The following is a 13285-nucleotide window of genomic DNA, read 5'->3' on the forward strand; positions in this document are numbered from 1 at the left end:
AGTGATTAGGAAAGCTAACAGAATATTGTCATTAATTGCAAGTGGAATTGAATACAAAATTGCAGAGGTTATGCCTCAATTATATAGGACACTTGCTGCTATACCTGGCATTGCTCAGGCTATTATGCTGGCAATCATGATGTTTGCATTTATTTCCATGCAATACCACTCCTTGTAAACAAAACAAAACAAATATATAATTGTTCCAGGAATAATATAATTAAGGGGTTAAAATTATGTACTTTAACTAAAGTTACTACTAGAAAGATACAAAACATCTTTTTAAGTAGATATGTACTTATGCAAAATATATAAGTTTAGTTGGTTTCCAGGTTGAAGTGCTTCAAAATACACCATATTTCTCTTTTGGATCTGGTGTAACAATGTATAGATTATTTTTATCTCCAACCAATAAACAGCTGGCCATGAGAAAGGCATTGAGTTTTGAGATTAAAGCCACAACTTTTAGCGCTTGTCCTTGTTTTTAATGCTCATAATAAATCTCAGATGAAGAGGATACTGAAGTTGTTTTAATTGTAAAGGTAGATCAGATGGGATAATTGTTATCTGAGGGATGACGACGTTTCCCCAAAAGCATTACCAGTCTTTACTGCAGCTTCAATTACATATGGTAGGAATTGTTGAACTGATAATTTCATGCCATTGCACAAAAATGGCAGATCCGAATTCCTGAGTAGCATGATAGGAGCTCCTTCTTTTAGCTCAAGATTATGTGATGGCACACCAGGTGGTAACAGAGAGTTTAAAAATTTAACAGGAAAATGTACAGCCTCAATAATGTCTATCATACTATCAATAGATTTATACCAGACAGGTTGTCCAGGAAGGTCTTTACTCACCACCTGCACTGCAATATTTTTGGTGCTAAAATTTGCTCTTTCACGCAAGCACTGGTAATTCAAATAGTGTTCAGTGAACTTGGGAAAACAGCTTGCATCAGATCATGAAGTGACATAACAATTCAGCCCAAGTTTTTCATCGAAATCATTCCTGTTGGGTCTTCGTGTTGAATTTGCCTATTTCCTAATTTGAGTAAATTTGAAGCAAACTCTCTCACAGATGGATCACCTGTTAAAAGCACTTGCATATTGGTTTTCAAGTGTAATCATTTAACATTTTCCCAAATATACGATGCTTTAATACAGGCTTTCAATTCATCTGCTTTAATACCTCATGACATTACAGATAGGGTTTTACAAAAATCTCCAGCTAGGACTGGTAACATCTCCTATTGATTATTATGTCTAAGATCTTGCAAAGTTCGATCTAATGCTTCAGTGGCTGCTTTGCGAGCCACTGTACATTCATCCCAGACAATAAGTTTACTATCTTCTACAATATTTTCCCTTGCAGTTCCCTGACTAATGTTACATGTTGGAGTCTCCATATTTGTCAAATTTCTTTCTTTTTCAATCTTTTTATTAGTTTTCAAATTAATACAGATTAATATATAACATCAATGTTTGTACATGCAATACAAAGAGATCGGGAGAACAATCATGGCATGGATAATCATAAAAGACAATAAAGTATATAAAAAAACCTGTAGATCCAACGATCTCTTAGTGAATGAATATAATATAAAGGAAAGAAAAAGATTTATTATAAAATATAAAAGAAAGAAAAAAAGAATCCCCAAAACAATAAGAAAATTTATAAACAGTATATCAAACCAAACTAAGCTAAGGAAAAAAAAATTCAAAAAAAAAACAAACAAAAAAAAACTGGCCTAAAATTTCTCAGTAGAAACAGCAATATTATGTCATCAACTACATTCCTTTAAATTGAAAAGTTATTACAAGGGGATCTATATCATGTGAAAATATTGAATAAATGGACTCCAAACTTCCTCAAATTTAAGTGAAGGATCAACAGTACCACTCCTAATTTTTTCCAAGTTTAAACATGATATAGTTTGAGAGAACCATTGAAAAGTAGTAGGGGGTATTGGATCCTTCCATTTAAGCAAAATGGATCATTTGGCCATTAATGTAACTATATTTGTCAAATTTAAAGGGAATTTAAAAGCTGAATGTGTAGTTTTCCCCCCATTCAAAAGTTCTGAAGCAATGCTTGATGTTGCCAAGGCCAGGGTAATCATGTTTTGTCTTGAACTTTAGCCAAAAGTAAATAAGGAAAGATTTTCCCCTTGCATTGGAAGCATCATGTTTACATTGGACATTGTAAACAGCCTCTGTAATAGTACCCAATGCATTTCTTTGGTATCTCACTAAACTTAGTTCTAAAGATATTTGTCTTACAGGTTAAAATCATAGCTGGTCTCCCACAGAAACTCAGTGCACAAATTTTCAGTTTCTCTGTGGTTCAGGTAGACCAGATGTAATTAGGTCAGGTCTACCTAAATATTTAGTACATTAAAAACAGATCTGAAAAAAATCTCAGCAATTTTCAATGGGGCAATTTAAAATTAGGCCCCCTTTAGGCTGTGGAGGTTTTTAGAAAAACTAATAGTATAATGCATATCCTTAGGCTAAACCAAACTTACATTCAAAATTTCACATTTCCAGGCCATTTTGTTACTGAGCCGTGTGTGGACGCATGGACATTCTATTTTATTATATATCTTCAGATTTAGAGTAACCAGTCCACGTCTGGAGTACTGTTTATTGCAAATGCCTCCAAATTTAAGAAAGGACGTAAATGCATTGGAAGCAGTTCAGAGAAAGTTTGCCAGACTGACACCTGGAATGGATGGATTATCTTATGAAAAAAGCTTGAACAGGCTAACTTCTGTCCACAAGAGTTTAGAAGAATGAGAGGGGAATGGAATTAGTGATGCGAAAATGTAGGCAAGAGGGGAGGGAATGCAGAAATCAGTCTTCCTAATGTTTGACTGCAGGATACTTCGACCATATAACATACAAAGTGACCACATGGGTGTTGGTGAGATACGGTTGGGTGTCACCATAATGCACCATTTAGCTAAGAAGTAGGAGGAGGCCAAGGATAGATCCTCATGTGAGTCCAGAAATAACACTGCAGGGTAAAAGGTGAAAGTATTGGTGCTAACTGAAAATGATTGCAACCAAGTGCAGTCCGTGTCACTCGATGACCAATGAAGAGACATGGAAGACTGATCAATTGTGTTAAAGGCTAATAAACAATTGAGAAAGTTGAACAAGTACAGTATACCACACATGGGGATTACAGGAGTTGCAGGAAAGATTGGAGCAGGTTTATGTAGTGTCAAGAAATAAAAACAGAAGATTCTGAAAACACTCAGAACATCAGGCACACATCTGTAGAAAGAGAAACAGTTAACATCCCAGGTCCAGCATCCTTCATCAGATGGTGGTGTCATGATGGAAGGAATATAAAATTGGAGATAGGGACACATAGTTTAAAAAGTGCATGTTGTTGAGGAGTAGTTGTTGATAGATTTGAAAATGTGAAGAAAATTTTAACTTAGATTTATGATCACTAATCATGCACATTTATTTTAGTAAGCTTTGAAGATCAGTATTACCTTCAAAACAAAGATGCCATCCTCTAGCCCAAAGGAATGAAAGAGAACCTGTGATTTTAAAACATATAAATACAATTGGGGATGTCAGTACCAATAAATAAGGTAATACATTATAGAATTTCTAAAATGCAAGGAATTCGACATAACTTCCCATGTGCATGAAACAGCCCTTAAAAGTCCTTTAATTTTAACTGCATCCAAGGAAAATCTTTAACAATAATATGAATGGATTTGATGAATTCATTAACCTACAGTATGCCCTCCTAGATCTAATTGGTTCTTACTTCCACAGGATCAAATATAGCTTACTTCCACTCATTTGTTCATTCTGAGGTTGCCAATGAAGACAATGTGGGAGCTACAGATTTATCCACAAATAAAGCAGATTATGACGGACAGACTGAGTGGGCAGGTAGTTTGAAAGGTGGTCCACTCCTTTTGCCGTGTGGTCCTGATATATAGCCTCGAGGATCTCAATATCATCCTAAGTATTCCTTCTCCACTTTGTGCAGTCATAGCCAGATTTTCCCAAGAGTCAGCGATGATGTTGCGTTTCTTTTACTCACAGGCCTGCAAATCTTTGGAATTTTCTATCCAAGGATTGTAACCACTCAGTCATTCAAAGTTAAAATAAACATCTTTCTGATATCCTAAGGGAATTGAGGAATATGGAAATCAGATGGGAAATGTGAAGGAGGTTAAGGATGATCCTGCTAACTAGTGGAGCACTTAGAAGTGTTATATTGCTCATATTCTTGTGATGTTGGTAACAGGAGGACACAGTTTCAAGGTAGATGGCAATTGACCCAAAGGTGACATGTGAGCCAAAGGCGGCATGTGACCCAAAGGCGACCCAGATGTCTCATTCTGTGATTCCATAGTCATGAAACTGGGTTGCAGAGTCCCATTTTTAGGTGATTCTAGCTCCAGTTTGCTTCCAAATTTATGTGTGAATCATGACTGTGATTTTAGCATGATTTACACCATGCAGCGAGATTGAAAGGTTAAACCTTGTGCAATATTAATTTGACACCAGTGCTGCCATATCCTACTACAATATTCCAAATACATTTTGCCATGTGTTTAGCAGAATGAGAAACTCCCACTTCAATAATTTTGAATCTAACCTACCAAGTCACTGTGGATCCCATGCATCTTAATTTTATGGATCATCCTACCATGAGGGACCTTGTCAAATACCTTACCAAAATCCATGTAAACAACCTCCACTTGCCCTACCCTCATCTATCATCTTCATCACCTCCTCAAAAAACTCAATCAAGTTTGTAAGACATGACCTGCCCAACAGAAAGCTGTGCTGGCAATCCCTAATAAGGCCACGTTTTTCCAAATGTGAGTAAATCCTATACTTAAGAATTCTCTCAAATAGTGAAGCTCACCAGCCTATAATTTACTGAATTATTCCTATTGCCTTTCTTAAATAAAGGAACAACACTGGCTACTCTCCAGTACTCTGGGACCACACCTGTAGCTAGAGAGGATACATTTGTCAAGGCCCCAGCAATCTCCTCTCTTGCCTTTCTTAATAACCTGGTGTAGATCCCATCAGGTCCTGGGGACATCCACCTTCAAGAGACCCAACACTGCCTCCTTCTTGATCTCAACATGCCCCAGTTTATTAGCATACCTCACACTGATCTCACTATCCTCTATGTCCTTCTCCTTGGCGAATACCGATGCAAAGTACTTAGTTAGTACCTCGTCCTCTGGCTCCAGGCATAAATTCCCTCCTTTATCTTTGAGCGGTCCTACTCTCTCCCTAGCTACCCTCTTGTTTTTAATGTATGTATGAAATGCCTTTGGATGTCCTTACATGCCAAGGACATTTCATGACCCTTTTCGGCCCTCCTAATACCTTGCTTGAGTTATTTTCCGCTTTCTTTATGTTCCTTAAGAGCCCTGTCTGATGTCAGCTTGCTAAACCTTACACATGCTTCCTTTGTATTTTTGATTAAATTTACAACATCCTTTGTCATTCCGAGGTCCTTGAACCCTGCCATCCTCATTTCCTCCTTACTGGAACATGTTGCTCCTGAGTCCTGTTAAAGTTTGTTTTAATTATAAATATCCAATTCTGATGGAGGTAAGCCACCTTCCTGAACCTCTGAAGGCCTTCTGGTATTCTCACAAAGCTGATGGATACAGAATTCCAGGATTTAATGCCCAGCGACAATGAAGGAACAACACTAAATTTCTAAGTCAGACTTCAACTTGGACAGATAGTGATGTTATTTCATGGCAAGTCCCAAGTCTTTTTGGTGGAAAAGGTCACGGGTTTGGGAGCCACTGTCAGAGTAATCTAAGCAAATGCATGCAGCATTCCAGCCACAGTGCATCAGTGGTGGAGAGGATAAATGTTTAGGGTCATAAATGGGTGCTAATCAAGTGAGCTGCTTTGGATTCAGAATTGGCCCATAGAAGACAGAGTATAGTGGTGGAAAGGTGTTATTCTGGTTGGAGGTCTGTGACCAGTGGTGTTCCGCAGGGATGAGCATTGGGACGTCTGATGTTTGTGATATATATATGATACATAGAAATGACTTGGACAAAAATATAGATGGAATGGTTAGTAATGTTGCAGACAACACAAAAATCAGTGGTTGTGGACAGTGAAGACAGTCATCAAAGGATACAGCAGGATATAGGTCAGTTACAGTTATGGGCAGAGAGTGGCAGATGGAGTTTAATCCAGGCAAACGTGGGGTGTTGCACTTTGGGAGGTCAAATGACCCTTAACAGCACTGATATACAGGGGGATCTTAGGGTTGAAGTCTATGTCTCCCTGAAAGTAGCAATGCAAGTATATAGAGTGGTAAAGAAGGCATACAACATGTTTGCCTTCATCGCTAGAGACAAGAAGTCACATTGCAGCTATATAAAACCTTGGTTTGGCCGCACTTGGAGTATTGCTTGCAGTTCTGGTCGCCCCATTACAGGAAGAATGTGGAGGCTTTGGAAGGAGTTCAGAAGAGGTCTACCAGGATGCCTCCTGAATTAGAGAACATTAGCTTTAAGGAGAGATTGGACAAGCTTGAATTGTTTTCTCTGGAGCATCGGAGGCTGAGGAGAGACCTGATAGAAGTTTATAAAATTATGAGAGACATAGATAGGGTGGAAAGCCAGAATCTTTCTCCTAGGGTAGAAATGTTAAATACCAGAGGGCATAGCTTTAAGAGGAGTGGGGGAAAGTTTAAAGGGTACACAGAGAGTGGTAGGTGCCTCAAATGCACTGCCTGGGATGGTAGTGGAAGCAGATACGATAGTGGCATTCAAGAGGCTTTTAGATAGGCACATGAATATGCAGAAAATAGAGGGATATGGATCATGTGCAGGCAAACGGATTCGTTTAATTTGGCATCACGCTCGACACAGATATTGTGGGCCGAAGGGCCTGTTCCTGCGCTGTACTGTTCTATGTTTTATGCTTTGACCTGGATAGTACTGATCTTCCTAAAGTTCTGTTGGAGCTACATTCATTCAGGTAAGTAACAGGTATTCCATCATACCCCTGACTTATTCCTTGCAGATGGTAGAAAGAGGTTGGGAGTCATTTACCACAGAATACCCAGATTATGATATGCTCTCGTTACCACAGTATTTATGTGGCTAATCCACATGAGGTCCTGGTTAAAGACGAACCAGAGGACATTGACACTGGAGGACTCAGCAAAAGTAATGCCATTGAACGTCAAAGAGAGGTGGTTAGAGTCTGTCTTTTTGGAGATAGTCATTGTTTGATAATTTGTGCAACAAATATTATTTGCCATTTATCAGCCCATACCCAAATGCAAATACTAAAGTGTTCAGTTAACACAATTGAGAAGTTCCTTACAAATTGCTAACTTACATGAGATTAAAACTATACTTAAGCAAACATTCTTATTGTACCTGCTTAGCAGCAACTGTGTCTAGCCCTTGTAAAATCCAGACATCTTTGACAACAGTAACTTCATCATCTGAAAAAAGATGTGAAAATAGTTGTATATTTGTCACAATAATTTATAAAGTTTGGATCTAGATTATCAGCAAAACTGGATACAACTGTTTCCTTCATCTAAGTCACTGACATAGATTGTGAAAGAATGAGAAGGGATCTCAATGGAAATTACAAAAGGGAGGGGGGAGACTATGAGGAAATGCTATGAGGAAAGATGCTATGAGGAAATATCCCGTGATGAGGGAATCTAGGGGACAGGGTCTCATCTCAAGATTAAGACAAGGAGAAATTACTGAGTCATTAAATACAATCGAGGCTGAGATAGGTTTTTACAGTTTATCAAAGGTTATGGACATAAAATGGAGCTGAGGCCAAAGATCAGATCAGCCATGATTTTATTGAATGGTGCAGCAAGCTATAAGGATAATAACACCTACTCTATCCCCTTTTTTTATGTTCACACTATCAGATATTCTAACAATAAAATCACTTTATCCAAAAACAATAATCACTTGACATTTCTGGAGCCAGTGAACAAAGTAATGACATACTACAAACAGTACTGAAAGCCATGTGTATTTCCGAAGGAGTTAACATGTGTTGCTGCCTGTCTTTTCTATTTTACCACGGTAAAACATTATTTTCAATATAAACCATGTGGTTGCTTGCTTTTTTATTAAAATCACAATAGTTCTGATGAACTCATTACTGCCAATGTCTCAACACTATGATGGAACAGGTAAAATGTTAATATTTTATCTAAGACATATAGCAGCTGCAAATTATGTTTGAGTTGAATGTCACCATCCTGTACAAAGAGAAATTTACCTCTAGGACTGACTTAATATCTAGTCACTCAACACAACCACAGGAATTAGAACAATGAACTTCTTGCTGTGAATTGAATACCATGATGCAGATCTATAAAACTCTGGTTAGACCACACTTAGAGTACTGTGTCCAGTTCTGGTCGCCTCATTATGGGACGGATGTGTAAGTGTTGGAAAGGGTGCAGAGGAGATTTACCAGGATGCTGCCTGGTTTAGAGAGTAAGCATTATGAGGAGAGACTAAGGGAGCTAGGGCTTTACTCTTTGGAGAGGAGGAGGATGAGGGGAGGCACGATAAGAGTTATACAAAATATTAAGAGGAATAGAATGGACAGCCAGTGCCTCTTTCCCAGGGCACCAATGCTCAATACAAGAGGGCATGGCTTTAAAGTAATGGGTGGGAAGTTCCATGGAGATATCAGAGGAAGGTTTTTTACCCAGAGAGTGGTTGGGGCATGGAATGCGCTGCCCGGGGCGGTGGTGGAGGCAGGTACATTGGTTAAATTCAAGAGATTACTAGATAAGCATATGGAGGAATTTAAAATAGAGGGATATGTGGGAGGAAGGGGTTAGATAGTCTCAAGTGAGGTTTAAAGGTCGGCACAAAACTGTGGGCTGAAGGACCTGCATTGTGCTATACTGTTCTATGTTCTATAATTCTACAGAAATCTCATGTGCATTTCCTACTTTTTCAAAGGCTGAATGATAAACATTCTTGATAAGGCCTGTCATAACCCAAACAACTAGATTCTTCTATGCAAAAGGGCACATTAATTACAGGAAGGCAGGGAGGGTACAGGGCAACCAGAAAGCCCAGGGATGTAGCAGGCCTGCTAACATTAACAGCAGAACCTCATTATCATTTACTTACATGTCCATGCTGCCATTAGAAATGAAGGTGATTGGACAAGAGGGAGGGAGAGATCAACAATCAGGGTACCAGTTCAGTTGATAAGGTAGGTTGGAGCTGAACAATCATGAAGCTGAGAGGATGAAGTTCAGAACTTGGTATCAAAGATTAGTGGTGGGATGGGTGTTGTGGGGGGGGAGGGTGGAAATCACAGCTTGTCAAACAGGAACAAGAGAGACATTTTGGACTCAGGCTCATAGTATGCAGGTGGACTGGGATAATGATCACTGCTTGGCAACAGAAAATATTGGCACTGCGGATTGAAGGGCTAGGGATTCATTTTTCATCACAGCAAAGAGGAAAGACTGCAATCGAGACACAGGAGCTGAAAGTGTCTTTAGATATCAAGCAGAGTGCTTCTCCTTCTTCTGGTCCCCATACTGCACTAAGGGTCAGTACTTGCTGAATCTGACACTTGTATCCTCCACTTTGTTTCCAGTTTTCCAAACCCTGGGAAGCTAAGCCATCAGTGGTTGAATTTAAAGAAGACTGCCAACTATACTGTTGAAGACTAATTTAAATATGATAATTAAGAGATCTAACTCTCCAAGATGGGACAAGTTCAATCAACTGCCTTGAAAGGTAAATATATGATGGACTGGGATTGGCTTATGTGGCAGAATTTTAATATTTTTAATTCAGGCTGCTCCAACCCACTATTTTGGAGTAGGTTAATATAAATGAACAAAATAGAATAATGTTTGTAGAACATTCCAGTCTATTTCACAATATTCCCCAGAATGCAGAAAGTTCACATGTAATTTTCTTTGCAACTATTTGACCAAGATCATCAGCAAGACAGTCCTCTCTCAGTTGAGAGCAATAAGTTAAGTGCTACCACTAGGTGCATTTGGTCTCTAGGAGGATGGGGAACAAGTTCCCCAGGAGAAGAAATGAAACTGAACAAAAGGATTAAGTTTAGAAGCCTTCATATTCCTGAAGGTGCTAGCCCACCAAGTACATCTTTGTATATTTTATTCAAAACACTAGCAGATCTGTTACATTAGTTACTACAGGGCAAGGGTTTAAGAGAAAAGATGAGGACAATTTTCTTCATGCAGAGGGAGGTGAACCTGTGGAATTTAATATGCGGGTCTGTCGAGGCCAAGTTGCTGAATATACTTAAAAAGGAAAGAGATACATTCCTATATGCAAATTGCATCAAAAGGAATGGAGAAGGTGTAGGAATACGGTAACAAAAGGGAGGATCAGCCATGATCATATTCAATGGCAGTGCAGGCTTGAAGGTCAAATTGCCTACTCCTGCTCCTTTTTTTTAATGTTTCTATGATTCTTTATGCTGATTCACAACAATAAATTGGCGACAGCTTAAGTTATGGCTAAGACTGGTGAAGAATAATACTTCAGGAATTATTATAATTAATAAAATTGGCTCCTCAGCCAGTTTAATGACAGCACTGCTGGAAGTCAGGAATCCCTCTTAATAGATGTTTGACCACAAATACGATCAGAAAAAGATAAGTCATCATAGATATCCTTAGACCTTTGTTATCAGCTTGATTCTAGATCAATGTTCATCATAAAAGGAATGGTCAACCATTGTGCAATGTAACTTGAAGTGCAATAATGCATTTGCACAATAATATTGAAATTTAAACTAATGTAAGTAATTGATAAAATTGCTGAATAAAGGTTATTATTAGTGGAAAGGTCTTTCTACTTAATGTCCATTGAATGTCAATAATATTTTACTCTGCAAATTGCTGGAAGTGCAGGATGAAAACAGTGCCATCCTTCCTTAGGGATCTGGGATTTGGGTTTACAGAGCAAGAATGCTCACACTACGGTGTTTTTTTCCCCTTGCCTCACCTCAATGTTTCCAGGAGTAATAATATTCCTCGTATGAGTAATTGCCAAAATTGTAAATGAAAACAAAACACTGTGGATGGTCGGAATCTGAAATAACAGAAAATGTAGGAAATACTCAGCAGGGAGCATCTGTGAAGAGAGAAACAATTAATATTACAAATCAATAACCTTTCATCAGAACTGTGTATCTGACCATATTAAATGATTGTGAACCAAATATCTTAAAGAAAGAGACTTATCCAGAATGGTAAATTCATTATCGTATTGGGTATATAAGAGATAATAAAAAAAGAGAAGGCAAGATTGGATTAAGTTGGACAAAGGAGGAAGGAAAGCAAGTTTTAAGTATTCCTTTTTTTAAAAATCTGTACCAAAAGTTAAAACCTTTAAGAATGAGACACCAGACTAGTTACAGTGCCAGAAGGAATGGCTGCCAAGAGTTAATACTCGTTGTATTTACAAAATGCTCTTTATGACTTTCTGCAGCAAATTCACTTTGTATTTGTTATGTAACCATCATAAACCACACAATGTATTGATCAGGCAGTCAAACAGCTAAGTCCCAATTTTATAAAGGTATTAGCAATTCAGTATATTTCAGATGGAAACTTTTAAATTCCCACCTTTAATCATGCCACTGCAATTGCCTAAATTTGCAATGGCACTTGTATATTAATGACAGGGAACCAATTTAGCCTTGCTGCTATTTTACCAACAACTTTTGGATTGAAAACAACTTTGATTGAAATACCATCATTGATATCGATTTTAAAAATTACTGAGCACCTCACAGAGCATTATGAAACAAATCTCCTGAGATTATACGACAAATGATCAAAACCTTGATCAAATGATCAACATTTTAAAGAGCATCTTAAAGGACAAAAAGAGAGGTCAAGTAGGAGAGATTTTGGGAGGGAATTCCAGAAATAGAGTTGTGACAGCTGAAGGCATATTCACCTATGATGGGCAAGTAAGGTCTGGAATGAGCAAAAGCCCAGAATTCAAATATCTTGAGGATTTTAGGCCGGGATCTAAATTACAGAGAAAGATAGCTGAAACAATGGAGGGATCTGTAAACAAGGATGGGAATTTTAAAACTGAGTATTTGCTTAACAGATAACAATGAAGTCAGCAAACAAAGGGTGTTGATATCAGACTTGATACAAGCAGCAAAACCTTGGGTGACTTAAGTTCATGAAGAGTGAAACAGAGTCTAGCCTGGTAAGCGTTCAATTAGATAAGAGTAGAGATAACAAAGGTTTGGTTGAAGATTTCAACAGCAGTTTAGCCAGGGAAAGTTGAGAATCTGCATAGTGGTGTAGTGGTTAGCGTAACACTATTACAGCACCAGCGACCCAGGTTCAATTCCGGCCACTGTCTGTAAGGAGTTTGTACGTCCCCCCCCGCCGTCTGCGCGGGTTTCCTCCGGGTGCTCCGGTTTCCTCCCACATTCCAAAGACGCACGGGTTAGGAAGTTGTGGGCATGCTATGCTGGCGCTGGAAGCGTGGCGACACTTGCGGGCTGCCCCCAGAACACTCTACGCAAAAGATGCATTTCACTGTGTGTTTCAATGTACATGTGACTAAATAAAGATATCTTATGTTAAGGAGTTGGAAATAGGTGCTTTGTGATGATTTGAGGTGCAAAATTCAACTCAGGGCATGACACCAACGTTGTAAGCAGTCTGGTTCTCTTTCAGGTTACTTGTTGCTAGGGCGAGGGCTGGAGTCAATAAACATACACGCACAGACATATTAAGTACAACCATTTGAGGGCACTGTTTCATCTGTTCCCTAACGCGTGCAATAGCAAAATGAATAGGATTTCGCAGATTTGGTGATGTCCCTACCGTTTAGGTCCAGTCTTTTCAAAGCAATCCAGATGCGGGAGGCAGCTGCTTCGTTTGTAACCGCCGCCATCTTTCTCGTTACCACGTGCTTCCGTCAGGAGCCGCGTGGGTGTGTGCCACATGGCTCTCTCCGATCTTCGTCCCCCTGGAAACGGGAATAAGGTAACTGGTCCCAGACTCATGAAGTCGCCGGCAACATGCGAGGGAAAATGAAGACTGTCCATGCAAACAATACATTATGATAGTAAACTGGGGGACTCGTTTCCATTATAGATCTTCAACATCTTGTCTGAGCAATAATAATGCGCTTCAGTTTCTTTTATTCATAGCATCAACAATGTTCTAATAGTTTATAAATCGATCAAACGAAATGGTTTGTATGTTCTATATATTATGA

The 13285-nt window shown here is 38.7% G+C and overlaps 1 protein-coding gene across 5 annotated transcripts in view; it reads right to left on the reverse strand.

Annotated features, from left to right (window-relative positions):
* The window catches only part of si:zfos-1056e6.1 (uncharacterized protein LOC107988029 homolog), a 58148-nt gene extending 45156 nt beyond the window's left edge, over positions 1 to 12992 (reverse strand). For 4 of the 5 annotated variants that reach the window (XM_052013024.1, XM_052013021.1, XM_052013020.1 and 1 more), the window contains exons 1-3: positions 12889 to 12992; positions 7416 to 7485; positions 3509 to 3569 (exon numbers count right to left, since the gene is read on the reverse strand). In XM_052013024.1, the coding sequence (XP_051868984.1) occupies positions 3509 to 3569; positions 7416 to 7485; positions 12889 to 12958 (201 nt within the window). In that variant the 5' untranslated portion in view covers positions 12959 to 12992. The remainder of the gene's footprint in view (positions 1 to 3508; positions 3570 to 7415; positions 7486 to 12888) is intronic. The other variant, XM_052013022.1, reaches the window with a different exon arrangement.
* Between the last annotated feature and the right edge of the window lie 293 nt (positions 12993 to 13285).

The sequence above is a fragment of the Pristis pectinata genome, chromosome 3, assembly GCF_009764475.1.
Source record: "Pristis pectinata isolate sPriPec2 chromosome 3, sPriPec2.1.pri, whole genome shotgun sequence".
Lineage (NCBI taxonomy): Eukaryota > Metazoa > Chordata > Chondrichthyes > Rhinopristiformes > Pristidae > Pristis > Pristis pectinata.